We start from the raw sequence: 26,779 nt of genomic DNA, 5'->3' as shown, positions 1-26,779 counted from the left end.
TGTCAGGGATAGAAGGTTGTTTTCGGCTATCTGAAGGATCGAGTTGGCCACTTCCATTAGACTTTTGGAACGGGTACCCCCCTGATGGTTTATATACGATACTACCACCTGATTGTCCGACATCACCCTCACATGGTGAGATTGAAGGACCCCCAGGAATTCCTGAAGGGCAAATTTTACTGCCAGGAGTTCCTTCATATTGGAGGAATTGTTTGCAAGGGACGGGGACCAAATGCCCTGAGCTACAAGGTCGCCCAGATGAGCCCCCCACCCTGAGGGGCTTGCGTCCGTTGTTAGGACCTTTGATATCGGGATTACCCATGGAACTCCCTGGGAAAGATTTTCCTGCAATGTCCACCAAGTTAGAGAGAGATTGGTGCGAGGAGACAATGTTAACCGCCCGTCTAAATGCTCTCCTAGGCGGATTTGCTCGGACAGTAGCTGCCATTGGAGATCCCTGGAATGTAGTTGGGCCCACTGGACTGCCGGGATGCAAGAGGTCATAGAGCCTAACAGTGACATGCCCTGTCGGAGAGTTATAGAGGGGAGAGATTGTACTCTTGATGCTAAGCTTTTTATCTTTTGTAATTTGCCCTCTGGGAGCCGGCATTCCATTTTTCTGGAGTCTAGAGTGAGACCTAGGTACTCCTGAACCTGAGAAGGCACCAGTTTGGATTTCTCTAGGTTTATTAGCCAGCCCAGGTTTTTTAGAGATTGAATCACTAAATCTAGCTGATTCTTGCAATGTTGCTGGGAGGAGCCTATCACCAGGAAATCGTCCAGATATGGAACGATCAGGGTGTTTTCTTCCCTGAGGTGAGCCATTACCTCCGCGACCAGCTTTGTAAAAACCCTCGGGGCTATTGCTAGGCCGAATGGAAGAGCTGTAAACTGGAAGTGTCTTAGGACTCCCTTGATGTGGATTGCCATTCTGAGGAATCTCTGGTGATCCTTGTGTATTGGGACGTGATAATATGCGTCCTTCAAGTCCAGGACCACCATGAAACACTGAGGAAACAGCATTTTGATTGATGACTTTATCGTTTCCATTTTGAATGCTTGAACCTCTAAGTAATTGTTTAGATTCTTCAGATTGATAATGGTCCTGAAGGAACCATCTGGTTTTTTCCTCAGGAATAGAGGGGAATAGTACCCTTGCCCTCTTTCTTGAGGGGGAACTTCTAGGAGTACTCCTTTTTTTACTAACCCCACAATCTCGTTTTCTAGAGTTAACTGTTCTTCTGCTGAGGATCTGGTAGATGTTACCTTGAAGGAGGGACGAGGGTACCTCTTGAATGTTAACCTCAGTCCTGATTCTATGATGTTTAGGATCCAATGACTGGAGGTGATCTTTTTCCAGGCTGGGAGAAAGAGAGATAATCTCCCTCCCACCTGGGGTGAACCTTCATTGTGGAGGTTTCTTGCTGTCATTGAGGTTTTTATTGAAGATAAATCCTTTATTTTTATTTTTCTTATCGTCCCACTTCCCCTGGCCTTTCCCTGGGTTCTTACGGAAAAACCTCTTGTTCCGAAAGGGCTTCCGATAAGAGGGGAGACCCAGAGAGGGGAAGGACTTTTTCTTGTCCCCGGCTTTCTCTAAGATGTCGTCTAGAGTCGACCCAAACAGAAACTCCCCTTCACAGGGGATGGTACAGAGTTTCGTTTTCGTTTGTAGGTCGCCTGGCCAATTCTTAAGCCAGAGGGCGCGCCTGGCCGCATTAGCAAACACTGCTGCTCTGGCGGATAGCCTGATGGAGTCGGCCGAGGCATCGGCTAGGAAGGCCGCAGCCCCCCTCATTACGGGTAATGTATCCAGAATTAAGTCTCGGGAAGTTTTCCCCTTTAACTGACCCTCTAGCTGGTTCAGCCAGATCATCAGGGAGCGCGAAGTGCATGCAGCTGCAACTGCCGGCTTCAGGCCTCCTCCCGCTGCCTCCCAAGAGCCCTTGAGAAATGCATCTGCCTTTTTGTCCATTGGGTCCTTCAGAACCCCCATGTCCTCAAACGGGAGGGCGAATTTCTTTGAGGCTTTAGCAATTGCCACGTCTAATTTCGGGGCCTTCTCCCAAAAGGAGCACGATTCTTCCTCGAAGGGATATTTCCTTTTTGGAGTTAAGAGAGTCTTCCTCATGGGCTTTTTCCATTCCTTCTTAATTAGGGCTGCAATTGCTTCGTTAAGCGGAAAAGCTCTCCTCTTTTTCTGTTCTAGGCCTCCAAACATAATGTCTTGTACTGTTTTTTTAGGATGGGAGTCTACCAACCCCATGGTGCTTCTTACTGCCTTTATGAGGCCATCAGTATCCTCTAGTGGGAAACAGTTATGTCCCCCCGAGGAAGAAGTAGATGATGAGGATGAGTCGGAGGAGACGGAGGACGCTGAACTCTCACTACCACTTTCGGATTTTGAGGCTGGAGATGGAGACCTATGCCTGGTCTTTCTCCTTTTTTTTCCACTTTTTAGTGACCTAAAAGTGTCCTCTACTTGTTCTTTAATTAGGCTCTTAAGATCTGAAGCAAACCCTGGAAGGTTTTCAGACACAGTTTGTTGAATGCAAGTATTGCATAGTCTTTTATCACATGTAGGTGGAAGGTCCTCTCTACAGATGGCGCAACTTTTGTGTTTAGTTTTAGCTACGCTTTTCCTCCCCTAAAAAGAGACAAATAACAATCTTACTGTCTCTGACATTCACGAAGATCCACTTACCACCTCCAGGACCCATAAATACCGATTGGGGGTTCTCTGCCTCTGGCTTTCTCCCCGACGCCGTACTGGACTCCTTACTGTGTTGAGACCTTTGGCGTTCTTTGCTGGTGTCCTGGTGCACTTTCTGCTGCCGCCTTTTTTGCTGCTGCTGCTGCTGTGGCGATACTGCAGGTGGAGGTGATTCGGGCGGAGGTGATGCTGGGTCACTCATACTGCTGCTGGTCTGCGTGCCTTGAACTCGGCTGAGTTGTCGCTCCTATTCCCCTTGAAGCTCCTGCCTATTACTGCAGAGCCACCAAGAGGATGAGGGTTCTACTATTTGAACCCTCCCGCCGCTTCCCTGCACCTGCGCAGTAGCGACTGATCATATGAGGAGCGGTCGGCGCCTGCGCAGTAATCCGACTCAAAAAACACGCTCTAGCGGTAATCCGCGCCATCCGACCGGAAGACCCGCCGGCGCCTGCGCAGTGCGCATCAAGCGCCCCGCCGAAACATACCGGCGGCTTCAGAAGCACCCCCGGCGCCTGCGCAATGCACACCAAGCGCCCGGCTGGAGCCACGCCGGCGCCTGCGCAGAGCGCGCCCCGGCCAGAAGCCCCGCCGGCGCCCACCAAGCGCCCGGCTGGAGCCACGCCGGCGCCTGCGCAGAGCGCACCAAGCGCCCGGCCGGAAGCACCGCCGGCGCCTGCGCATACCGGCGCTCTGCAGACCTCGCGAGACCCAGCTGGATACCGGGCCTGCGCAAAGCAGCGCCCGGAAGCAGATATGCGCTGCTGACCGGCACCCCCGGTCCTATGCAGCCCCAGTAGCACAATACCTGCACGCCTGATGGCGATGCAGTGTGCAGACTGACGCTTGATTTAGGGAGGGTCGTGCTGCACCTCCCGCAACCACAGAGGGACCCCCCTGGATGTTGCTGCTGCTGCATCTTACCTGGGGAGGTGACCGCGAACTCCTTGTCACCTCCCCCGCACACCCTGTCGGCCCACTGGCTCCCAGCGGTGGCGCTTCGGGTCACCACCCTAGCCGAGGCAGAGGGACCCCAGCTGCCTGAATCGGACTGGTTGGCCCCGGATCCAACGACGAACTGGTAAGTCCGTAGGTCTCCCATCAAGGACAGGAAACCAACTGATGCGGGAGAGTGGTGCCGCCTTTTTGTCCGTGGGTTTCCTGTCCTTGGTGGGCGGATCCCCTCTCTCCGTGGTGCCGTCATGGGCGATCAGAGAAAGAGAGCTTCCACCTCATGGACTAAGGGGCTAATCTAGTCAGCGGCACAATTCCATATAATGCTATCCAGTAACTGATTGCCAATTTTCTTCAACATGACTTCCTCTGGCTAGCTCCTTTTTATTCCCTCTTTCCTCTTCCTTCTGATCAAAGCCAACATGAACGCAAACACATAATGGAAAAGCCAGAAACCGAGAAATGAGGAAGGAACAGACAGGACACACATCAGTGGGAGAACGCAGACACGAATATTAGTTTGCTCCAGTATGTAACTATAGGGAGGTCCGCCACGAGGACCAATTGAGATCTGTTGTTGACTAACTAATATTCCTTATTGGACACCGGGGATTCCAAGGTTCTCCCAATAGTACAAATTGGCGATGATGATGATGATGAAGGACACGAAAACGGACACAGAATTTCTAGCACACAAGATTCAGTTGTATCTGAAAATACATAACTTCATATGGAAACCATACATACCGTAGTTTATGCATCATGCAATGGCAATTACTACCATTCACTGTGACAAGGATTTTCAGCTTTTACACCACTGCCCTAAATGCCTCCTGTACACTACACAGCAGAGGATACATAGAAATCATATCTAGCTGGTCTGTGTATGATGATATTTCATAAATCATTTCCATTACACCTTCGTATAATATAAAAGGGAACATTAGAAAAGTGCCCTTATGAATGCGGAAGTGGAGAAGACATCAGCCGGTCAGACACAAAGTTGTGCAATGAATTCCGTACAGGAACAAACATGAATCAATAGCAGACAATTATTAACCCAGGATAAAAAGAGAGGCTGAAACTTCATTCCTTTCCACTTGAGTTATCCGAGATAAAGGAGACAAGCGTTCCTCCATGTTTTATCAAACCTCCACATTTTTGTGGGTTATTACATATATAATTTGCATGCCTATCTCCACTTCCTAGTTTCTCTGCGAGCCCTTTGTCTGAGCATCTGTGTGTTCTCCTTTACATATAAACAGACAACATCTTCTTGAGGGCATATTACGGGGCCGCCGCTGCCCACGCAGCACACAATGACCCATTGTAAGTGAGGACAGGTAGAGGACTCAAGTTTGCATCCTAGGTTTATATAAACTGATGGCTGGGAGCCAAAGACTCACACTCTCAGTAATATTAGTGGATAAAGCAGAGGACTATGGGCTCCTCTCTAATAGATAGATATTGTCACTGTAAACAGTTTCCTGTACCATAAACAGCGGGTAAGAATCTGCCTATCATGTAAATCATTCTCTTCTGCCAGAAGGGGTCATTTTAACACAAACAACTTTTCCAGGGTAAACCCAACTAAGGGCGCATGCACAAGCCATCTGTTTCAGGAGGGTCCACGCCTCTCGAGGAGTGACCAAGAACCCTGAATTATGCGATCTCTCAGGTGTGCCCCTCAACCTAAATTGCTTGCATCGGTTGTGACCATGTTGCTCACTGGCTTTATCCATTGGACATCTGATATTAGGCTTCTCCTATCTGTCCACCATGAGAGGGAGTTTCTGGTTTCTAAACAAAGATCCACTTTCCTTTCTAAATGTCCTTTTAGCAACCTCCATGCAGACCGAATTTCCCACAGAAGCTGCAGGGACAGGTACTTTGCTCGCTGCCGAGGCAAGATCTACCACCTTGTTTATTTTGTTATCGAACAAGTCTGAAGTTCATTCATTTCTGGGCCTTATTCTAAATTCTGTACTCTTACTGGATTTAGCCTCAAATCTTCAATGTGAGGGCCAATCTCTTTGAGGATTTTGATACAACACAGTGAATTCTAGGGACCTTGGCCCATATCTCAGAATCCTTCTCCTCGAAAGGATATCTCTTTTTAGAAGACGAGGGTAAGGCATATTTTTTTCAGGTCGTTTCCACTCGTTATTAATGAGTGCCTGGATTTTAGTACTGAATGGCTGTCCCTTTTGCTGTGTCCACGCTGTAGACGGTGTGGCTGCTGCTGCTGCTGTTTCATGATACTTCAGGAAGGAGAGCTGGAGCGTGAGCGCTCTCCTCTGTGGTCTGTCCCTAATTTATGTGCAACCCACAGTGCCTCCTTCCTGGTCCGCCTCCTCCAGTACCTCCAGGACGTGCTATTTCCCCACTCTCCCCGGTTGGTGATACTTGTATAGGGCGCCGCCATCTTGCCCGGCATGCCACCTATGATGTCAGTCAGGCACGCCATTTCCCAGCGTGCCTTGCGCCCTTGACATCAGTGGAATCAGTGCACTTCCTGCACGGCCGCAATCAGCATTTATCAGAGGGGAGGAGGAGGGGGACGATGGGGCGGCGGTCCGAGACATGCTCAGCATCTCTGTCTTTGCCACCCGCACCTACAGAAGAGCCCCCCCGTGGATGGCGCTTCCGGGACCCTGAAAGCCGGCACCACCGGCATGCCACCTGCTTTTCCGGATGCCGGGACAGGGCTGGGTAAGCTTTTCTCATTTTATCTTCACCGCCGTATCTCAGCACAAGGTTCCCATCAAGTACAGGACACCAACTTATGTGGGGAAAAGGTGCCACTCTTATTTCAGTGGGTTTCCAGTCCTTGGAAGGCAGATTCCTCTCTCAAGTGTGCTGTCATGGGTGAAGGGAAAACACTGTCTGCGTTTTTCCTGAAGGGTCATCTGTTTGAAAAACTTGATGGGTTCAAGGGGGTCTCGAAAAAGTGGTTGTGTGCACATACCCTTAGTGTGCATTTATACCTCAGGATCATTGGGAACGAGAGTTCCTAGGAATGCTCATTTCCTAGTAATTGTGGGGTATAAACAGCCAGACGATCATCAAATGAAAGCAAAATGCTTTTTGGGTAAAATGATCATATGATTGGCTTAAAAAAAGAAGGATCACCATTCTCGGCAGCACATTGTCCTATGTAAATAGGACGTGCTGACAAGAACAATAATATTCTATGCACAAAGAACGATCTATTACTGATCATTCTGTGCGAATTGGAGATGTGATCTGCCTGTCTTAGCAAGATATTAAATGATCACTGATAGGCAAATATGTAGCCGATTGGTTGTTTTCAACACAGCAAGTTGTATAATTTAAACAAGCCCTTAGATGTTCATGACATATCTAAAAGAATCAGAAATATATCAAATACCTGGAAAATACCAATACCCCAAGATGGGGGGGCTTCTATTCTGACTCAGTATTAGGAGTCTGAACTGGGAGCCGCTAAGTAGGAGTGATGAGCGAGTATGCTCGTTACTCAAGTTTCTCCAAGCATGCTTGGGTTGTCTCTGAGGATTTCAGCGTGCTCGGAGATTTAGTTTATGTCGACGCAGCTGCATGATTTGCGGCTGCTAGACATCTGGAATACATATGGGGATTGCCTGTTTGTTTGGGAATCCCCACATGTATTCAAGCTGTCTAGCCGCTGCAAATCATGCAGCTGCGTCGACAAACTAAATATCCGAGCATGCTGAAATACTCGGAGACAAATCAAGCATGCTCGAAGAAACTCTAGTAACGAGCATACTCGCTCATCATCACTTACCAACCATATGACAACCATATTTAGGCCAGGCCTACACATACTAATGTTGTCCTAGATGGATAAGATACATTTTTGCAATAGATTTTCTACTATTCAAAGCACCACGTCAGCGTTGTTCTTATCTGAGAGCTGGAGTGGTGCCACCAATGCATGGTAACTGAGCCGGATATTATGCTTACCAGCTGCTGTCTTTAGCTGTTCCCTGTGCTGCTTTGGTCTCGTGCTGCTATCTTGTGACCGCAACGTCTGACGGACTGGAAGTCAGAGGCCATGGTCAAACCCTCTCAATCTAAGTGTAGGAGAGCCTCGATCTGGCCTCATATTGACTCCCATAACCTTACACTGAGTTGTGACTTCTGGATCACCCTGCAAACTCTGGTGAGATCCGGCAGGTCACAAACTGCTTGAGACCGACTGGAGCGGCACAGAGAACAGAAAAGATGGTGGCTGGTACGTATGAGACAAAGTGCAGGGAACTAAGATTAGTGACACCACTGTAGAGCTAAAATAAAAAAAAAATAAAAAACACAACTCAACAACAACTTCATGACAGCTGCAGTCCACAAGATTGCATGAAACTCCACAATGCGGACACCATATTATGCATACCTGAGCGGAGAAGTCAATCAGCTTTGGAAGAAGAACTTTAGAACCTTCGTCGCTCTTGAGAAAATCTAGCAGGCTTCCTGATAAATAACAAAAGGTGAAAAAGAGATTATCCAATGATAACACATTGTGGCTATAGTACATAGCAAATGAAAGGGATTGACGTTCATATGAAACTGATGACCTATATAGTGGATTTGTCACCAATATCAGATTGGTGGAGGTCCGACATTGGGACTCTGTTATTTGCTCTGCTGGAGGCCAGATAGTAACACTGATCCTAGCGGCACTCTACAGCTCTGTTCTACGCATAATGAACGCTGCCGAGTACTGCAGATCAGAGCCTGTTCTCTTGAATAGAAGCCAATATGCAACTCCTTTAATATAAAGTATATTACATACTAAATAGTTACATTAATATGTATTTACTTCATTTACTAAATAATGTATCAGCTTCAGTACTCAGTTCTGGTTTATAGAAATATGACGTCTCTAGACAAAATACTTACCCTTTGCCATGTATTCGGTAATGATGTAAATTGGTTCTTCTTTAGTGACCACAGCATAAAGTCTCACTAGTTTGTCATGCTGGAGCGTCTTCATCAAGTTGGCTTCCTCCATGAATGCTTCTACAGACATGGATCCTGCCTTTAAGGTTTTAACTGCGATTTTTGTATTGTTATTATAAAAACCTAAAGTGGAACATAGAAAGATGAGCAGAAATTAAAAAATAAAGTTATGGGTACTTGGAAGAAGTCTTATAATTGAAGTATTCGAACATACAACATAAAATACATTGCAACCCAACGAACGAATGCACAGAAATTAGGTTGACTCATCTCCCTGCTGGTACGCTCTGCAAACAGTGGGTTTTGCCAGGAAAAGCCACTGCCAGCAGGCATTTTCTCTGCAGCAGCCATTGAGGTTTGAATGTTGCTTTACAAGGCAGCCATTCTGATAACTACCGTAGTCTGTCAGAATGAGAGATGCTGGGATAAAATATGGGACCACCCCCATGAGGTCCACATGCCCTAATAAAGCAACCCTTTTTACATAAATGACACAATATTTTGTGTAGAACGTCAATCTCCGTACATAGCAAAAGGAAACATCTTGAAACTCATATTTCAGACTATTTGCAAAACTGCCCAAGTCATTTCCTGTTCTGTAAATGTAGAAAGGAAGAAGCAGCAAGTGTCCTTTACAATCCAATACAGGCTTTGGGGGATTTTTAATGAGTGATACCTTTATCTTCATTATTATGTTAACCTCATTATTAGGATATTAATAATATTTTCATGTTCGTTAATCACAATACTTTCTAATAGGACTGCATCATTTACCTTCAAATCTGTCATTTACATTGGCATTTGGAAAGAAAATCACATTCAAAATATTGATGCATTTTGATGACAATTAGATTTCATTGTTCACAACCTTTCTGGGTTACGTTTTTTTTACTTTAAGGCCACTTTCACACTTTCATATTTTGATCAATGTTCTACACCAGTGTTTGTGAGACAAAAAAACAGAAAAGGATCCAAAACATAGAAAAAGGTGGAAATCTTAAGTTCCCTGGTTCAAATTTACCAATACTGATGCACAGTACTGACCGAAATACTAGTTTGTGAAAGTGGCCTCACGCGCACCCATTGCAGTCATCAAGTACACCATGCTGTGGAAAGTATATGATATCAGTCTTTCACATGGCAGATACTTTTTAGGTAGGTTTATGGCCATGCTCCATTGGTTTCTGGGCTGGTTACAAAATGTATACCTTTCTTTAAATTGTGGATTAGGCCAGTGTAAACATTTAAGGTATTGGCCACTTTATCTGCATCGTAAGAGATGAATGGGTAGATGGGTTAAGTAGAACTTGCATTTAAGTATTACAGGCCATTCACTTCTTCTGTGGTTGGATCATACCCAACATTACCTTCTACAAATTCAGGTACTGAAACACAACTCTGCCTGCAGCCTACTAATTTATTTATAAATCCTTTTTAAATAATTATACCAAGTTCATAAAAATAAACATCCATCCACTACACACACAAAGTTATTAACATTTTATTCTCAAGTCCCCTAATTCCGACTAAATACTCTTCCTTCCTTGAAGGAAGTAGAAAAGGAACAAAAAATGGGACTACTTATATATAGATGAAATAAGCATCTATATACAGCCCTTAGGATCTGACAGCAGCACTCATTAAAGGGAACCCATCACCTGAATCATGCTGTCCAACCTAGGGCAGCATGAATCAGAGCCTGACTGCACAACTGCAGACAGCTATTTTTCTCTGAAATGTTCAAGAGTTTCAGAAAATTACTTTAAAGATCCAGCTGGAGCCCGGAACAGTCCATCTACACCCCTAGCCTTCTCCCAGCGCAGCTGCAAGGTGATTGACAGGTCTCTCGCTATGGGAATGACCTGTCAATCACCTAGAATGGAGGCGGTTAAAGCTGTCTGGGGGAGGAGCCGGACTAGTCTTTTCTCTTGCTATGGTCCCCGGCCATGTGCTTGCTTTTAGCATTACTGCATTTGTATTGTTTTCATGGCTGCATTTTTGTAAGCATTTCAAAATATGTTTGCATACTCACCCATCCAGACTTCGCCAAACTGCCCAGCTCCAAGTTTCTTCACTAGTTTAATTGACTCTCTTGGAATCTCCCAAGCATCTTTATCCCATGGCTTTTGTGGTTTGGGACTAAAACAGGGTTTTTCTAATTTCCTGCATAGGCCGTCTGCTTGTTCTAAAACATCAAAATAGACAATGGTTCAAAAATCAAAGAAAGAGGCGTAGCGCTTGAAAAATTGAAGAACTCTAGAACTCCGTGCCAAAAAATATCACGGTCCTGAAACGTTGGGCCTTTTTTGTGACAACATCAAATGACTGACGACTACTAGATATTCATATGTATTATATGGTACTGGGTTTTAAGGATCTTTAGCTACCTCCTGGAAGAGGTCAACAGATTGAGATCACTGAAGTAGGGTGAAATGATATGAGTTCTATTTTATGAGACAGGATAAAAGTGGAAGCAAAAAAAAATCTGCACTCATTGTGTAAAAGAGCAGACAGCTACAGAGTCACTTCCAAAGTTGTTTTATATAAAACTATACTAAGAACCATAAACCAACTTTACTGCATGATTCACATTATCTGTTGACCAAGGCAGGCTCACATAAAATACGACCATAAACCACTCACTTTGGTAATGCTGGATCATGTCACTGATGCACGGGAATGTAATCCTAGGAGAAATGTAAAATCCGCCATTGTCGAGGGTTCTGATTTTGTAGTGCTTGATGACATCGCCGGACTCTGCACTAAAATCCCTTATTGACAAGGAGTAGCTGCCTGATAAGGAGACAAATATGGGTTTACACTGAGTTAGCTGGACAACAGTATCTGACAGCAGATGAACTGATCTCAGGTGTGGCGGATATAACACATAGGCAGATAATACTAAACTATAGTGCTCTAGTGTTCTGAGATTTATCATGCACTATACTATAAGGAAATGGGCGGCAAATCCTTAGAAAGTCAAGTGAGATTATAAAAAAAGAAACCCAGATAATACAATGCATAAGTAAATGCAATGTAAATGTAAATACATTCTGTCTTTGTTAAAGGGAATCTGCCACCACAAACTATTAATATGGGCATACAGGTTATAGTCTGCTGAGGAAAGTGATCCCTGCATGCCTCATATCAGATGTCTTGTGGATAAATCATCTTTGATCACTTTATATAAATGACCTCTTCCAGGCTCTGGGGAGGACGCTCCCTGGAAGATAACTCTGCCTCCAGAGCTTATTTTACATGAAGGAGGAGATACCAGTGTGATGTGTCATGGCCACTCTCTGCTCTCCTGATCTCACTGCAGAGCTGTGTGTGATTATACCGGACACATCTGCAGGTTCCTCTCAGCTTCCATCTCACAGGCAGACAGGGCTGCAATATTGTTACAATACAGCGGAGCTCAGAGAGCTGCAAAAAAATGTGCTTGAAAGAAGACAAGTTTAATTTCTCCTGTTCTGTGTTAGTTACATTTCTCACACTGGTAATGCCCCTCCATGTAAAATAAGCTCTGAAGTTATCTTCCAGGCAGTATCCACCCCAGAGCCTGGAAGATGTAATTTAAATATATAAGAAAAAGGTGTCTATATATCATTTCATTCAGCTTCCTATGACCTACATGCCCATAGAGAAGGCTTAGAAGGGTTCATCCTACTGGAAGATTCCTTTTAAGCAATGCAACCTTCTGAATAGAGCACTACACTACTAAAGATATACAGTTCCTCTTTTAATACTGCAATTGTATATAGGGTAGAAGTAATTAGGACATTTCTATGAAAATATTTGGTGACTCGCCCAAACATAAGAATATTTGTGATCTAATGAATGAGACAAGTCATGTCACTTTTGGAGCACCTAAACAGATGGGCACCCCTTTACCTAACTCTAGTCAGCCAAATGCATACTTACTGTATATATTCGTGTAGAAGCTGAGTTTTTCAGCACTTTTATTGTGCTGAAAACGCCCCCCTTGGCTTATACACGAGTCAATTGTCCCAGATAGATGGTGGGATGGTGGGGGAGGGGGTGCGGCAGATCACAGAGGCAGGAGACAGCGGCTGTGGCTAAAGCCTGTGCCGCTGCTAAAGAGATATAAATATTAATTTCTCTGTAATAGTGCACAGCGACAGCCACCGGCTTCCATCACACATCCTACTTACCTTCCTGCGTGTCCTCACTGCATCTCGTTCGTTCCGGCGCCAGCAGCTCTTCCAGCCGAGCGATCATGTGGCCCTGCTCATTAAGATAATGAATATTCATGCCTCTCCACTCCCATAGGCCTGGAGTGAATATTCATTACCTTAATGAGCAGGGCCACGTGATCCCTTGGCTGGAAGAGCTGCTGGCGCCGAAACGAGATGCAGCGAGGGCGCGCAGGCATGGTAAGTAGGATTTTTTTTTATAGGAACCATGCATAAAAGAATAAGGGATAAGGAGAAATGCATACAAGTATAGGTGATAAGGAGCCACGCATACAATGATAGGGGATAAGGAGCCACGCATACAAGGACGGGACGAAGAGACCTGCATACAAGGACAGCGACGGGGGAGCCATGCATACAAGGACAGCGACAGGGGAGCCATGCATACAAGGACAGCGACGGGGGAGCCATGCATACAAGGACAGCGACGGGGGAGCCATGCATACAAGGACAGCGACAGGGGAGCCATGCATACAAGGACAGCGACGGGGGAGCCATGCATATCAGATAGGGATGAGGGGACAATGCATACCTGGCTTATACTCGAGTCAATAAGTTTACCCAGTTTTTCGTGGCAAATTTAGGTGCCTCGGCTTATACTTGGGTCAACTTATACTCAAATACATACAGTATTTACCACATCACAGTTTTAATGTATTGTGGTACAGCCAGGTTAACAGAGTTAGTTTAACCCCTTCACAACCCCAGCCTGTTTTGACCTTCCTGACAAAATTTTACTGTTCTGACCAGTGTCATTTTATGTTGTAACAACCCTGGAACTCTTCAATATAACTGAATGATTATGAGAATGTTTTTTTCTGACACATTGTACTTTGTGTTAGTGGTAAATTCAGACCTTTTTTTGGCGTTTATTTGTGAAAATAACGGAATTATGGCGAAAAGTTTAAACATTTTGCAACTTTTAATTTTTATGGCCTTAAACCAGATAGTGACATCACACAAAATATTTAGTATATAACAGTTACCGCATGTCTACTTTACACCAGCATTATTTTTTAAACGTAATTTGTTTTTCTTATGAAGTTAGAAGAGTTAAAAACTAATCAGCAATTTCTCGTTTTTCCAACAAAATTTGTAAAACCAATTTTTTTTTACTGACCGCATCACATTTGAAGTGGCTTGAGGGAATATATGACAGAAAATACCCAAAGGTTATGCTATTCTAAAAACTGTACCCCTCAAAGTATTTGAAACCACAGTAAGTTAAATTAATTAACCCTTTAGGTGTTTCATAGGAATTAATGCAATTTGGAAGGAAAAAAATGAAAATTTTACTTTTCCTCACAAAAATGTTGCTTTAGCTCCAAATTTTAATGTAACAAGAAAAAATGGACCCAAAATGTATTGAGCTATTTCTCCTGAGTACACCGATACCTCATATATGGCAAACAAACTACTCTTTGGGTACATGGCAGGGCTCGGAAGGGAAGGATCACTATTTAATTTTTGGAGCGCAAAATTGGCTGGAATAGATAGCGGACACCCCTGATGTGCCTAATCAGTAGAAAGCCTCCACAGGTGACCCCATTTTGGAAACTACAACCCTCAATGAATTTATGAAGAGGTGGTGTTGAGCAATTTGAACTCCCAGGCGCTTCACAGAATTATATAATGTAGAGCATGGAAAAAAAAATAAATAAAAATAAATCACATTTTCCCACAAAAATGTTATTTTTGCCCCAAATTTATTTCCACAAAAGTAATAAGAGAAAATGGAACCCAAAATGTGTTGTGCAATTCCTTCTGAGTATGCCGATACCTCATATGTGGTCAAAAACTACGGTACTTGTGAGGTACAGTGCAAAGCTCAGAAGTGGCATATTCAGATTTTGCTGGACTGGTTTGAGGGCGAGTCATGAAATTGAAACAATATATTTTTACATTATACTTTTCCCTCACAAATGTTGGTTTTGCCTGAAATGTTTCATTTTCACAAGGGTAACAGGAGGAAATGTACCATACAATCTGTTCCTGTGATTTCTCCTGAGTACACAGATTCTGCATATGTGGTGGATAACTATTGTTTGGGTGCATGGCAGGGCTTGGAAGTGAAAGAGTGCCATTTAACTAAAGGTACCTTCACACTGACCAACTTAACAACGATATCGCTAGCGATCCGTGACGTTGCAGCGTCCTGAATAGCGATATCGTTGTGTTTGACACGCAGCAGCGATCTGGATCCTGCTGTGACATCGTTGGTCGGAGCAGAAAGGCCAGAACTTTATTTCGTCGCTGCATCTCCCGCAGACATCGCTGAATCGGCGTGTGTGACGCCGATTCAGATTCAGCGAGGTCTTCACTGGTAACTAGGGTAAACACCAGGTTACTAAAACGAATTTTAAAAAAAAACATCAGGTTACTAAGCGCAGGGCCGCGCTTAGTAACCCGATATTTACCCTGGTTACCAGTGTAAATGTAAAAAAAAACAAACACTACATACTTACATTCTGGAGTCTGTCGCGTCCCCCGGCGTTCTGCTTCCCTGCACTGTGAGCGCCAGCCGGCCGTAAAGCACAGCGGTGACGTCACCGCTCTGCTTTACGGCTGGCGCTCACACAGTGCAGGGAAGCAGAACGCCGGGGGACAGACACCGGAATGTAAGTATGTAGTGTTTGTTTTTCTTTACATTTACACTGGTAACCAGGGTAAACATCGGGTTACTAAGCGCGGCCCTGCGCTTAGTAACCCGATGTTTACCCTGGTTACCCGGGGACTTCGGCATCGTTGTCTAGATCGCTGCAGCGTCGCTAAATGTGATGGTACCTTTAGGTAGTGCAAAATTGTCTGTAATAGACAGCGGATGGCATGTTGCGTTTGCAGAGCCCTTGATGGGGCCAATCACGGGAAACCCCCCCCCCCACGTGACACCATTTTGGAAACTACACCTCTCGAGAAATTCATCTTGATGTGTAGTCAACATTTTTAAATCTCAGGCGATACACACAATTGTATAACATGAGTAAATGGAAAATTACCATTTTTTCCACTAAAATGTTGCTTTGGCCCCAAGTTTTTAATTTTCTGAATGGGTAATAGGAGAAACGAAATAGTACAATATGTTCCACAATTTCTCATGAGTACACTGATACCTCATAAGTGATTGAAAACTACTTTTGAGGCACACTGCAAAGCTCAGAAGGGAATGAACAGCATTTTGGAGTGCAGATTTTGCGGGAATGGTTTGAGGGTAGCATGTCACATTGCCAGAGCCCTATGTGGCACCCCTAGGGGTATTTGCCACAAAAATAGTTACTGACACTAAATACAAATATTAAGATAGCAAAACTGCACTACCACTTCCGGCCAGAAGGGGGAGTTCCAGAGACTCCCCTTGATCCATTCTGGTCTGAGAGAAGAAATGGCAGTTGGGCTAAGGAGCTGATAGTGAGAGGTCATACAGCTGAATCTCTAACAGCCCTGTGACAGTTTCCAGGCCAAAATCACCGGCCTGAGGAGAAGAGGGATAGAGAAAAAGGACATTGTGAGAACCGGGTAGCATTAATCACTACCCAGAACAGGCGCAAAGACGGATACCGGATCCGTGGCTGTATTCATTATATATAATACAGCAACCGGAAAAACGTGAGGTGATATCAGCTTCACTAGGGCCGGACGCAGCAACAGACACAGAGTTCAGCGGTACTCCCGGAGGGGGTAAGCCGATAAAAGGACTCGGGTTGCCCGTCGAACCAGGACCCGGAGGGGACAGATTGGGCCGGCAGCCAGTTCACATACAGCAGCAGGGCCACACAGAAATTGCGCACAATAAGAGGCGAAGACCCCGGCAGGGTCAAAGTAACTCAGAGTTCCCATACAGACTCCGGTGACAGGACTGGTTGTAAATCCTTTTATGTTAAAGTAAACTGGTTAAACGTGCCTCAGTCTTTCATTTGGACAATAGCCATCTATCCAGGATCGGGATCATCGCCGCTGGGAGAACCTGCTGCTGATCAAGTAAGTGCCTGTCCCCTCACGATACCCCTTACACTGTGCATTGCCTGTGGCCACAGCACCGGGTCAAGCCACCTGTGACATCCCCCTCAAGAGACAGACCCCATTGGTCCGGTGCTGGGTATCCCGGTCTCCTGGGCGTCACAATTGGCGTCACGAACAGGATCTAGCCAGCCCGTATACCGGGTATTGTGTGCTGTGATTGGAGCCCAAAACTGTGAAAACTTGGATGAAAAATCTTGAAAATTGACTTTATTAAAGAAAAATCCATTCCCCATTGAAAACTATTGAAAGTGACTTTTCCCCATTGGTTATCATGGAGTAAAGATGGCCGCCATCCCCTGAGGTAATCACTTCATAACCGTTAGGCACGAGACTGTTAATTGAGCTACGCCATCACCTGAGCCCCAGTCTAACTGAAAAACTTCACAATCCGCCATTACAGAGCGCGGTGGGTGGGTGTCATTGTGGGCGGCACCAAGCTGAGCGCTCTGACATCAGAGCAAGGGGAAAATCGATCCTGCTGCACAGCGGAACGAATCTACACTATCCCGATGGAAGCGGAGGACCGGAAGGGTCCGGATTAACTAAGGGGGCACAGTATGTCGCAGCACGGAGACGCCGCAGCACCCGGCGACGCTAATGCAGCTGAAAGACAGAGTGTCGATAGAGAGTCCGGTAGCGCAGCAGTGCAAGGAGTGGCGCCCATCATGCCGGTGCTGATGCCATATACCCCGGGTGGCCCATGGCTTCCAATGTATGAAGGTGAGCCTAATACCCTTGACGATTTCAGAGAAAAGATGCTGGCCCATTTTGACATGTTCCCTGTGGGTGAAGTTCAGCGTGTTAGTCTCCTGATGATGCAGTTAAGTGGCCATGCTAAGCGAGAAGTCACAGCATGGGCAGCTGATCTAAAAGGCACTGTTGAACGCATATTTGCTGGATTAAAAGCTACATTTGAAACCACTGCCAGCAGCAAAGCTAAAGTACGATTCTTTAATTGCAAACAAAAAGTTAATGAGGGCGTGAGAGACTTTGCCTTAAACCTGCAGGAAGCCCTTAAATCACTTACACTGGCTGAACCCATTTTTAACACCGGAGCGGATAAACTGCTAAGAGATCAATTTATTGAGGGACTCTACACCCCTTCTCACCGGGGGCATGTGAGCATGCTTGTTTTTAAGAACCCTGAATTGACATTTGCCCAATTAAAGGAGAGCGTTATACGTCTCCAGCTGGCAGAGGCACCTCGGGATCAGGAGCCTGCGCAACTCATGGCAGAGGCTCCTCAACAACATGGAGGACCAGTGACATCAGCTATGTCCGGGGCCATTGCTAAGCCCCTGGGGCCCAGTACTAATGAGGCTCTTCAACAAAAGCTTGACTCTTTAACTGATGTTGTTGCTTCAATGGCTAAAACCATGCAGGAGATGAGAGGACCCAAGATGGAGTTGTCAAACCGTAGAGAAGGTGTTCCATGGATGAGACCCCGGAGATACCCGACATGGAGAGGACGACCCCGCGACCGCTACCAACCGGATGGACAGCCCATTTGCCGCCGTTGCCAGCAGCCAGGCCACTTTGCACGAGATTGTGATTTAAACGGGAATCCCCTGGGAATGCGGGCCGCTTCGCAGGAATGAACTTTCAAGGCCCAACACCCTGGCACGACAGGTACATCGGAGGACGACCCATTATCCCTATCGTGCTGGACGGAATGCCCCTCAACGCTTTGCTGGACACAGGTTCCCAGATTTCATCTATACCGTATATCCTTTATAAGAGGTACTGGGCTGATGCAGATATTGATAAAGGGTCCTCTGATGTTGAACTAGATATATGGGCCAGCAATGGTAAGTTGGTACCGAAACTAGGATTCAGGGAGATGACCATAAAGATTGGTAAAGTAGAATTGAAGAACACCAGGGTTACTTACTGGTAACAGGTTTTTCCGGAACCCATGACGGCACACCTGAGAGAGGGGATCCGCCCAGCCAGGACAGGAAACCCTACTGAAAATAAAAGGGCGGTACCTCTCCCTCGCTTCAGATGGTTTTCAGAGCATGAGAGGCCCCCCTGGTTAGTACACATGGCAATCCAACACCACATCATATTAACTAAAAAAGCACCCAAAACAATAGTGCACACCGAAAGGGTGATAAAGGGGGGGAATATACAGGTGCCGTCATGGGTTCCGGAAAAACCTGTTACCAGTAAGTAACCCTGGTGTTTTCCCTTCCCCCATGACGGCACACCTGAGAGACTTTTGTAGAATGAAACCTAAGGGAGGGACCACCGCTTGGAGTACCCTTCTACCAAAGGTTAGGTCAGCAGAGGAGGAAAGGTCTAGCCGGTAGTGCTTGAAAAAAGTTGAGGGTGAGGACCAGGTAGCGGCCTTGCAAATTTGATCAATTGATACCTCAGCCTTTTCCGCCCAGGAGGTAGCCATGGCTCTGGTAGAGTGAGCCTTGATGCCTTCAGGAACCGGAGTGCCACCCGCAGAGTAGGATAAACTAATGGCCTCCCTAATCCATCTAGCAATAGTACTTTTAGCTACCCCACACCCTCTTTTGCTACCCTGAAAGGCTATGAATAGGGTTTGGTCTTTCCTCCACTGACTAGTCATAGATATGTACTGTAACATAGATCTTCTCACATCTAGCATGTGGAACTTTTGTTCCCCTGGATTTTTGGGATTACTACAGAAAGATGGTAAGGTAATCTCTTGACTCCTATGGAACTTTTGAACCACCTTGGGGAGATAAGCCGGGTCCGGTCTTAGAACGATCCTGTCATCAAAAACCTGAGTATAAGGAGGGGATATTGACAGGGCTTGCAAATCACTTACCCTACGTGCCGATGTTAGGGCTACTAGAAGAACTGTTTTAAGGGTAAGTAATTTAGGTGATAACTCCTGTAAGGGCTCGAACGGGTGTTTAGTTAGAGCTTCTAAGACCAAATTTAGATCCCAAGGAGGGATTTTTGGGATAACGACCGGCCGAGATCTACTGCAAGATTTTATGAATCGTGAAACCCATCTATTTGAGGCAAGATTACAGTTATACAGGGCCCCCAAGGCTGAAACCTGAACTTTAAGGGTGCTGGTTGCTAACCCAAGATGTAATCCTGCTTGCAGAAATTCTAGGATAGGACCCACTGGAGCCACCTCCCCCAATGGTTCACCCAGGAAGTCAAGAAATATTTTCCATGTCCTACCATAGATTCTAGAAGTTATGGGTTTTCTGCTTTTCAACAGGGTGGAGATTAAACCTGGTGAGAATCCATGGCGACTTAGTAACGCCCTCTCAAATTCCAGGCTGCCAGATGGAAGCCCTTCACCTGAGAGTGGGTTACTGGGCCCTGGGTTAGTAGGTCCGGAATTTCTGGCAAAATCCATGGATCTGTTAACGACATCTGTCTTAGAAGGGAGAACCATGGTCTCCTTGGCCAAAATGGAGCTATGAGGATCACAGCTGGGATCATCACTATCGGGGGGAATGCGTAGGCCAGAGAAAACTTCCAAGGTATTAGTAGGGCATCTACTGCGAAGGGATGTTCTCTTGGATTCAAGGAGCAGAATTTTCTGACTTTTTTGTTGTGAGAATTGGCAAACAAGTCTATTTCTGGTGAGCCCCAGGCTTGGACTATTTGCTGAAATATCTGGGGGTTTAAGGACCATTCCCCCTGTCTTAAGCCTCTGCGACTCAGGAAGTCTGCTTGAGTGTTTTCTATGCCCCTGATGTGTAGTGCCGACAGAGATAACAGGTGTTGTTCCGCCAGTTGGAAGAGGAGTTTTGACGCATTCATGAGGCCTTTGGACCTCGTTCCTCCCTGATGATTGACATACGCCACCACTGCTCGATTGTCTGTTAGGATTCGAGTATGGCGACCCTGGAGTAAAGGGAGAAAATGTCTTAGGGCTTTCTCCACTGCCCATAGCTCTTTTTCGTTTGATCCATAGTTTTTTTCTCTTATGGACCAGGTACCTTGTACAGAGTGAGATCTCAGATGAGCTCCCCAACCTGTACCGCTTGCGTCGGTCGTGATGATGTCTATGACCGGATTTTTCCACCGGACCCCCTTTGTCAGGTGGTGTTCTACAGTCCACCAAGCTAGGGAATCCCTTACGCTCAGGGAGAGACATAGATTTCCTTCTAAATGCCCTCTTAACAGTCTTTGAGCTGAGAGAACTTCCCACTGTAATTGTCTTAGGTGGAATTGTGCCCATTCTACTGCCGGTATACACGATGTTAATGAGCCTAGAAGGGACATCGCCTTTCTGAGAGTCATTGCGGGTTGACGTATTGCTGTACTGGTCAGGTTTATTATCTTGTCCACTTTGTTTTGTGGAAGGAGGCAGAGCTGACGCTCGGAGTCCAGTATTAACCCCAGGAAGGACTGTATTTTTACTGGCAGTAGTCTGGATTTGGGGATGTTTATTATCCAACCCAGCTCCATTAGAGTTGATGTTACCACTGATATTTGATGAGTGCAGTGGGACTCTGACCTCCCTATTACCAGGAAATCGTCCAGATATGGGACAATTACTACATCCCGGGACCGGAGGTATGACATCACTTCCACCATCACTTTGGTGAAAACTCTGGGGGCTGTAGACAGGCCGAATGGAAGAGCTGTATATTGAAAATGCTTTACCTGATTTTGAATATAGAGAGCTACCCTCAAGTATTTCCGATATTCCTGATGTATTGGTATATGGTAGTAAGCATCCTTTAAGTCTATTACTGCCATGAAGCAGTGCTGGAAGAGAAGTTTTATGGTCGTGTTTATAGACTCCATCTTGAAAGTGTAGTTCTCTATGGATTGGTTGAGCTTTCTTAGATTTATAATAGTTCTCCAAGAACCATCCGGTTTTTGGATCAAGAAGAGGGGGGAGTAAAACCCCTCTCCTTCTTCCTGAACCGGGACCTCCTGAAGAACCTTTTTGTGGACAAGTCCCAAGATCTCGGTTTCTAGGGCAGATTGTTCCTGCTGAGACTTCCGTCGGGGAGTTATTATGAAGTTTCGTCTGGGAGGACAGACGAATTTTATTTTTAGGCCGTCTCTGATGATGTTTGTGACCCAGATACTGGGGGAGATATTTACCCAGGCCGGAAAGAAGAGGGAGAGTCTTCCTCCCACTTCTGGCGTAATGTCATTGGGGGGGATTTTTTTGCCGATGTGGAGGGCCCTTTAAACATATAGCCCGATCCTCTTTTATCTCTAAAGTCCCAATTTTTCCTCTCCCCTGGGGGGCGACCTCTATTATATCTTCTCCTCCGAAAAAAAGGTTTTTTAGGATCTTTAGGGATGTTGGGAAAACCTTTCTTCTTATCTCCTGCATGTTCCAGGATGTCTTCAAGTTTTTTACCGAAGAGAAGTTGGCCGTCACATGGGATAGAACACAGTTTGTGTTTAGATGGCAAATCCCCCGGGCAACCTTTGAGCCAGAGGGCTCTTCTTGCCGCGTTGGACAAACCCGCGGCTCTAGCTGTTAGTCTTGCGGAATCCGCAGAAGAGTCTGCCAAAAAAGCTGCTGCTCCTTGTAGCAAAGAAATATTTGCAAGGATGTCAGTTCTGGGTACTTTGTTTTTCAGTTGATCTTCTACCTGATGTAGCCAGACCATTAGGGCACGGGCCGTACATGTTCCCGCAATCGCCGGCTTAAGGCCCCCCGCTGAGGCTTCCCAGATGTGTCTCAGGAAACTATCTGCTTTTTTATCAAGCGGGTCTTTGAGAACACCAGAGTCCTCTAACGCAGGGGTCCCCAACTCCAGTCCTCAAGGCCCACCAACATGTCATGTTTTCAGGATTTCCTTAGTCTTGCCCAGGTAATAATTGCATCACCTGTGCAATGCAAAGGAAATCCTGAAAACATGACCTGTTGGTGGGCCTTGAGGACTGGAGTTGGGGACCCCTGCTCTAACGGAAGGGATGATTTTTTTAAACATTTGGCTACTGCCCCGTCAATCTTAGGGATTTTCTCCCAGGACTCAGAGTCTTTATCCTCAAAAGGATATCTCCTTTTGGATGAAGAGGGCAAGGAACCCATTTTTTCGGGCTTTTTCCACTCTTTATCAATTAATGCTTTTATTTTTGCATTAACTGGAAACGTGCGTTTCCTTTTCTCTTCTAGGCCACCAAACATGACATCTTCTAGTGACCTAGGTGTTTTCTCCTCTTTAAGCCCCATTGCAGATCTAACTGCTTTGACCAGTTTATCTACGTCCTCAGTTGGGAAACATGGACGACCTCCTGAATCACTGTCCGAGGAGGAATCTGAAGACTGGACAGAGGCCGAGGAGGTAGAGGGAGACCGGGATGTTTTATGACTCCCCTGTCTCAGAGGCATCTGAGTCTGTGGACGCCTTACGGCTTCTCCTTCTTGGTTCGCTAAGGGCCAATTTTAAGGAGTCTTTTATTTCAGCCTGTATTATGGCTTTTAGGCTAGTGGCAAAATTAGGGGTCTCTTCTTGTATGGTTTTCGTAATGCAGTCAGCACAGAGATCCTTCTGCCACTGAACTGCAAGCGGGTTTCTACAAAGGGCACACTCTCGGTTCTTTGTTTTACCAACCGCTTTCCTGGACCCCTAGTGATCAAAACAGACAAAAATGGACCCTGTTACCATAAGGGTTACATTCACGTAGATCACTCACCACCACCGACAATCAAGGGTACCGATTTTGGAGGCTGGACAGATGCACGTGAAGCGTCCCTCCTGGACGCCGACGAATCCTGCCGGACAGAGCGACTGCTGTTCCTACCACTTGAGCGGCTGCTCTTGGTATGCTGGTGGCTCGGCAAGGCATCTGGTGAGAGCTCCATTTGCTGCTGCTGCTGCTGTGAAGGCGGCTGCTGCTGCTGCTCCTGTTGTCCTACTTCCATGGTGAAGTTTATGGACATGAGCGCGTCTTCTGTGGTCTAACCCCCTTTTATGGGGGGACCACTGCACTCCCCGCCTCCTTCGGTGCCCAAATTAACCCCCTCCCACTCTCTGCCGTGCCGCCGGAGTTCCCTTTCACCGGCCGGCGTTCTCATCATGGGCGCCGCCATCTTGGATCCGGCGCCCGCCCCCCACGTCACGCGGGCACGCCCATTCCCAGCGTGCCTTGCGCGTGACGTCAGGCGAGCGACCCGGAAGCGGCCACCGCACCTGGACGCCGGCAGAGAGGGGAGGGCGGCGTGGCAGCCATGGAAGGGAACACAGCCCTCTGACCATGCTGCTCAACGCCCGCTCGGACGCAGAGACCCGGAGGACCTGCGGACGGCGCTTCCAGACCCCCGAACCCGACGCACAGGCGCTGCCTGTTCTTCCACGCCGGGACGGGACCTGGGTAAGTGAACCGCCGTGTTCAGTAAGAGGGTCCCTGTCAGGACAGGAAACCCAACTGAAGCGAGGGAGAGGTACCGCCCTTTTATTTTCAGTAGGGTTTCCTGTCCTGGCTGGGCGGATCCCCTCTCTCAGGTGTGCCGTCATGGGGGAAGGGAAAAACAGGGTATAATTGTTGTTGATGTTGACCGGCGGAACTGTGAACCAACTGTATTGATAGGAATGAATGTGTTAGAGAACTGCTTTTCCGAAGTCATTTCTGTCTTACAGCAAATTGCTGAAACTGCCCAATCCTGCCAGCAGAGAGTTCTCCGGAGGGAAATAAAAGTATTGATGTTAAGGCAACAGGTAGAAGTTGCAGGTAGAGAAATCGGCAGTGTGAGGGTAAGTGATTCAACGTCTATTGTAATCCCACCAAAAACAGAAATGCTGGTATGGTGTAGAGCAGCCATTGGTACTAAGGGACGAGATTATCAAGCCTTAATAGAACCAGTGCACACCGACAGCAGGCCCACTATACTCACAGCACGAGGGATAGTCGAGGTACACCGGGGACGAGTGCCGGTACGACTTTTGAACTGTGGAGAGGAAGAGGTCACTTTGCCAAGGTATGCTACAATGGCAAAGCTATATACTGTTGACAACAATGCCATCACAACCATTGAGCCCTTAGAACCAACCTGTCAGGTGGAAGGCAACGGCTCAGACGGAGAATTGGAGGATTGGTGCCAACAGCTACACGTGGGCATAAATTCAACACCTACCCATCAAAAACAAGGGGTGTATAGGCTAGTGACGGAATATGAACAAGTCTTCAGTAAACACCCATTGGACTTCGGACGGATAGAAGGGGTAGAACACACAATCCCCACCGGTGACCATCCCCCAATAAAAGAAAGATATAGACCCATACCGCCCGCTCACTATCAGTGTGCAAAAGATATGCTGAGGGAGATGAAACAGGCCGGGGTAATAAGAGACAGCTGTAGCCCCTGGGCGGCCCCTCTAGTGATTGTCAAAAAAAAGGACGGAACCATGAGAATGTGCGTAGACTACCGGAAGATTAATAACATCACCCATAAAGACGCCTACCCCTTGCCTAGGATAGAAGAGTCCTTAACTGCTTTGAAATCTGCTAATTATTTTTCCACCTTAGACTTAACAAGCGGGTATTGGCAAGTCCCTGTGGCTGAGAGAGATAAGGAAAAGACGGCATTCACCACACCAATGGGTCTATGTGAATTTAATCGCATGCCGTTCGGACTCTGCAACGCATCCGGTACCTTCCAGCGGCTGATGGAATGCTGCCTCGGACACAAGAACTTCGAGACCGTCCTCCTGTACCTAGATGATGTGATCGTCTACTCAAAGACGTACGAACAACACTTAATAGACCTGGCAGAAGTGTTCGAAGCCTTATCCAGGTATGGCATGAAAGTCAAGCCATCCAAATGTCACCTTCTCAAGCCAAAGGTACAGTACCTGGGACACATCGTGAGTTCGGAGGGAGTAGCACCAGATCCCGAGAAAATAAGCGCCATAAGGGATTGGCCAAGACCTACCTGCGCAAAAGAAGTGAGACAATTCCTGGGATTGGTGGGTTACTATCGCAGATTTATAAAAGGATTTACCAAGTTGGAAGCACCCTTGCAAGACACCTTGGTAGGGCAGACGAAGAAACCTTCAAACCGAAACCCTCCTTTTCAGTGGAACGACGAAAGGGAAGACTCCTTTGAACAATTAAAGAAGGCACTAACCGGAGAAGAGGTTCTGGCATACCCAGATTACCATCAACCTTTCATCCTCTACACCGATGCCAGTAATGTGGGACTAGGAGCGGTGCTGTCACAAAAGCAAGAAGGTCGGGAGAAAGTCATCGCCTTTGCAAGTAGAAAGCTCCGGCCAACTGAAAGAAATTCAGAAAATTACAGCTCCTTCAAATTGGAACTACTGGCAGTAGTTTGGGCTGTGACTGAACGTTTCAAACACTATCTGGCCGCTGCAGAATTTATGGTCTATACTGACAACAATCCGTTGACCCATCTGGACACAGCCAAATTAGGTGCGTTAGAACAGCGATGGATAGCCCGGTTATCTAATTACAACTTCATAATCAAGTATCGAGCAGGTCGCAAGAATGGAAATGCCGATGCCCTATCCCGGATGCCACACTTGAGAGATGTAGAAGAAGAAACGGGGGAGCTTGAAGAAATTGAACTACCAGCCTTCCATCATCCCAAGGCAAAACATCATCAGTCAAGTACCTATCAGAAACAACAAGAGGTGAATTTTAATCCGTTAGCACACCATAGATGGGCTGACACCCAAGACAGCAATCCGGCTGTGAAGTTGGTGAAGGAACTGCTGACCGAGCAAAGTGCATATCCCGATGAGGATGCCCCAGAAGAGACGCATCAACTCTGGAAAGAGAGAGGCAAAATGTTCCTGTATCAAGGGAAGCTCTGTAGAAGGTACACCAATCCGAAAACACATGAATTGGTTTGGCAGATTATCGTGCCTAAACAAGATGTGAAGATGGTCCTCGAAGCTTACCATAATGGTGCTGGTCACTTCGGTTGGAAAAAGTTAGAAGTACTTCTAAGAGAAAGATTTTATTGGGTCGGGATGAG

At 46.4% G+C, this 26,779-nt stretch overlaps 1 protein-coding gene across 3 annotated transcripts in view; it reads right to left on the bottom strand.

Annotated features, from left to right (window-relative positions):
- LYN (LYN proto-oncogene, Src family tyrosine kinase) overlaps positions 1-26,779 on the bottom strand; it is a 126,254-nt gene that overhangs the window by 13,223 nt on the left and 86,252 nt on the right. For all 3 annotated transcript variants that reach the window (XM_069731363.1, XM_069731366.1, XM_069731365.1), the window contains 4 exons: positions 11,273-11,422; positions 10,662-10,814; positions 8,570-8,752; positions 8,064-8,140 (listed from right to left, as the gene is read on the bottom strand). In XM_069731363.1, the coding sequence (XP_069587464.1) occupies positions 8,064-8,140; positions 8,570-8,752; positions 10,662-10,814; positions 11,273-11,422 (563 nt within the window). The remainder of the gene's footprint in view (positions 1-8,063; positions 8,141-8,569; positions 8,753-10,661; positions 10,815-11,272; positions 11,423-26,779) is intronic.

Source organism: Ranitomeya imitator, chromosome 6 (genome assembly GCF_032444005.1).
Source record: "Ranitomeya imitator isolate aRanImi1 chromosome 6, aRanImi1.pri, whole genome shotgun sequence".
Classification (NCBI taxonomy): domain Eukaryota; kingdom Metazoa; phylum Chordata; class Amphibia; order Anura; family Dendrobatidae; genus Ranitomeya; species Ranitomeya imitator.
The sequence above is the reverse complement of the archived record's forward strand: the minus strand, read 5'-3'. Positions and strand labels throughout refer to the sequence as shown.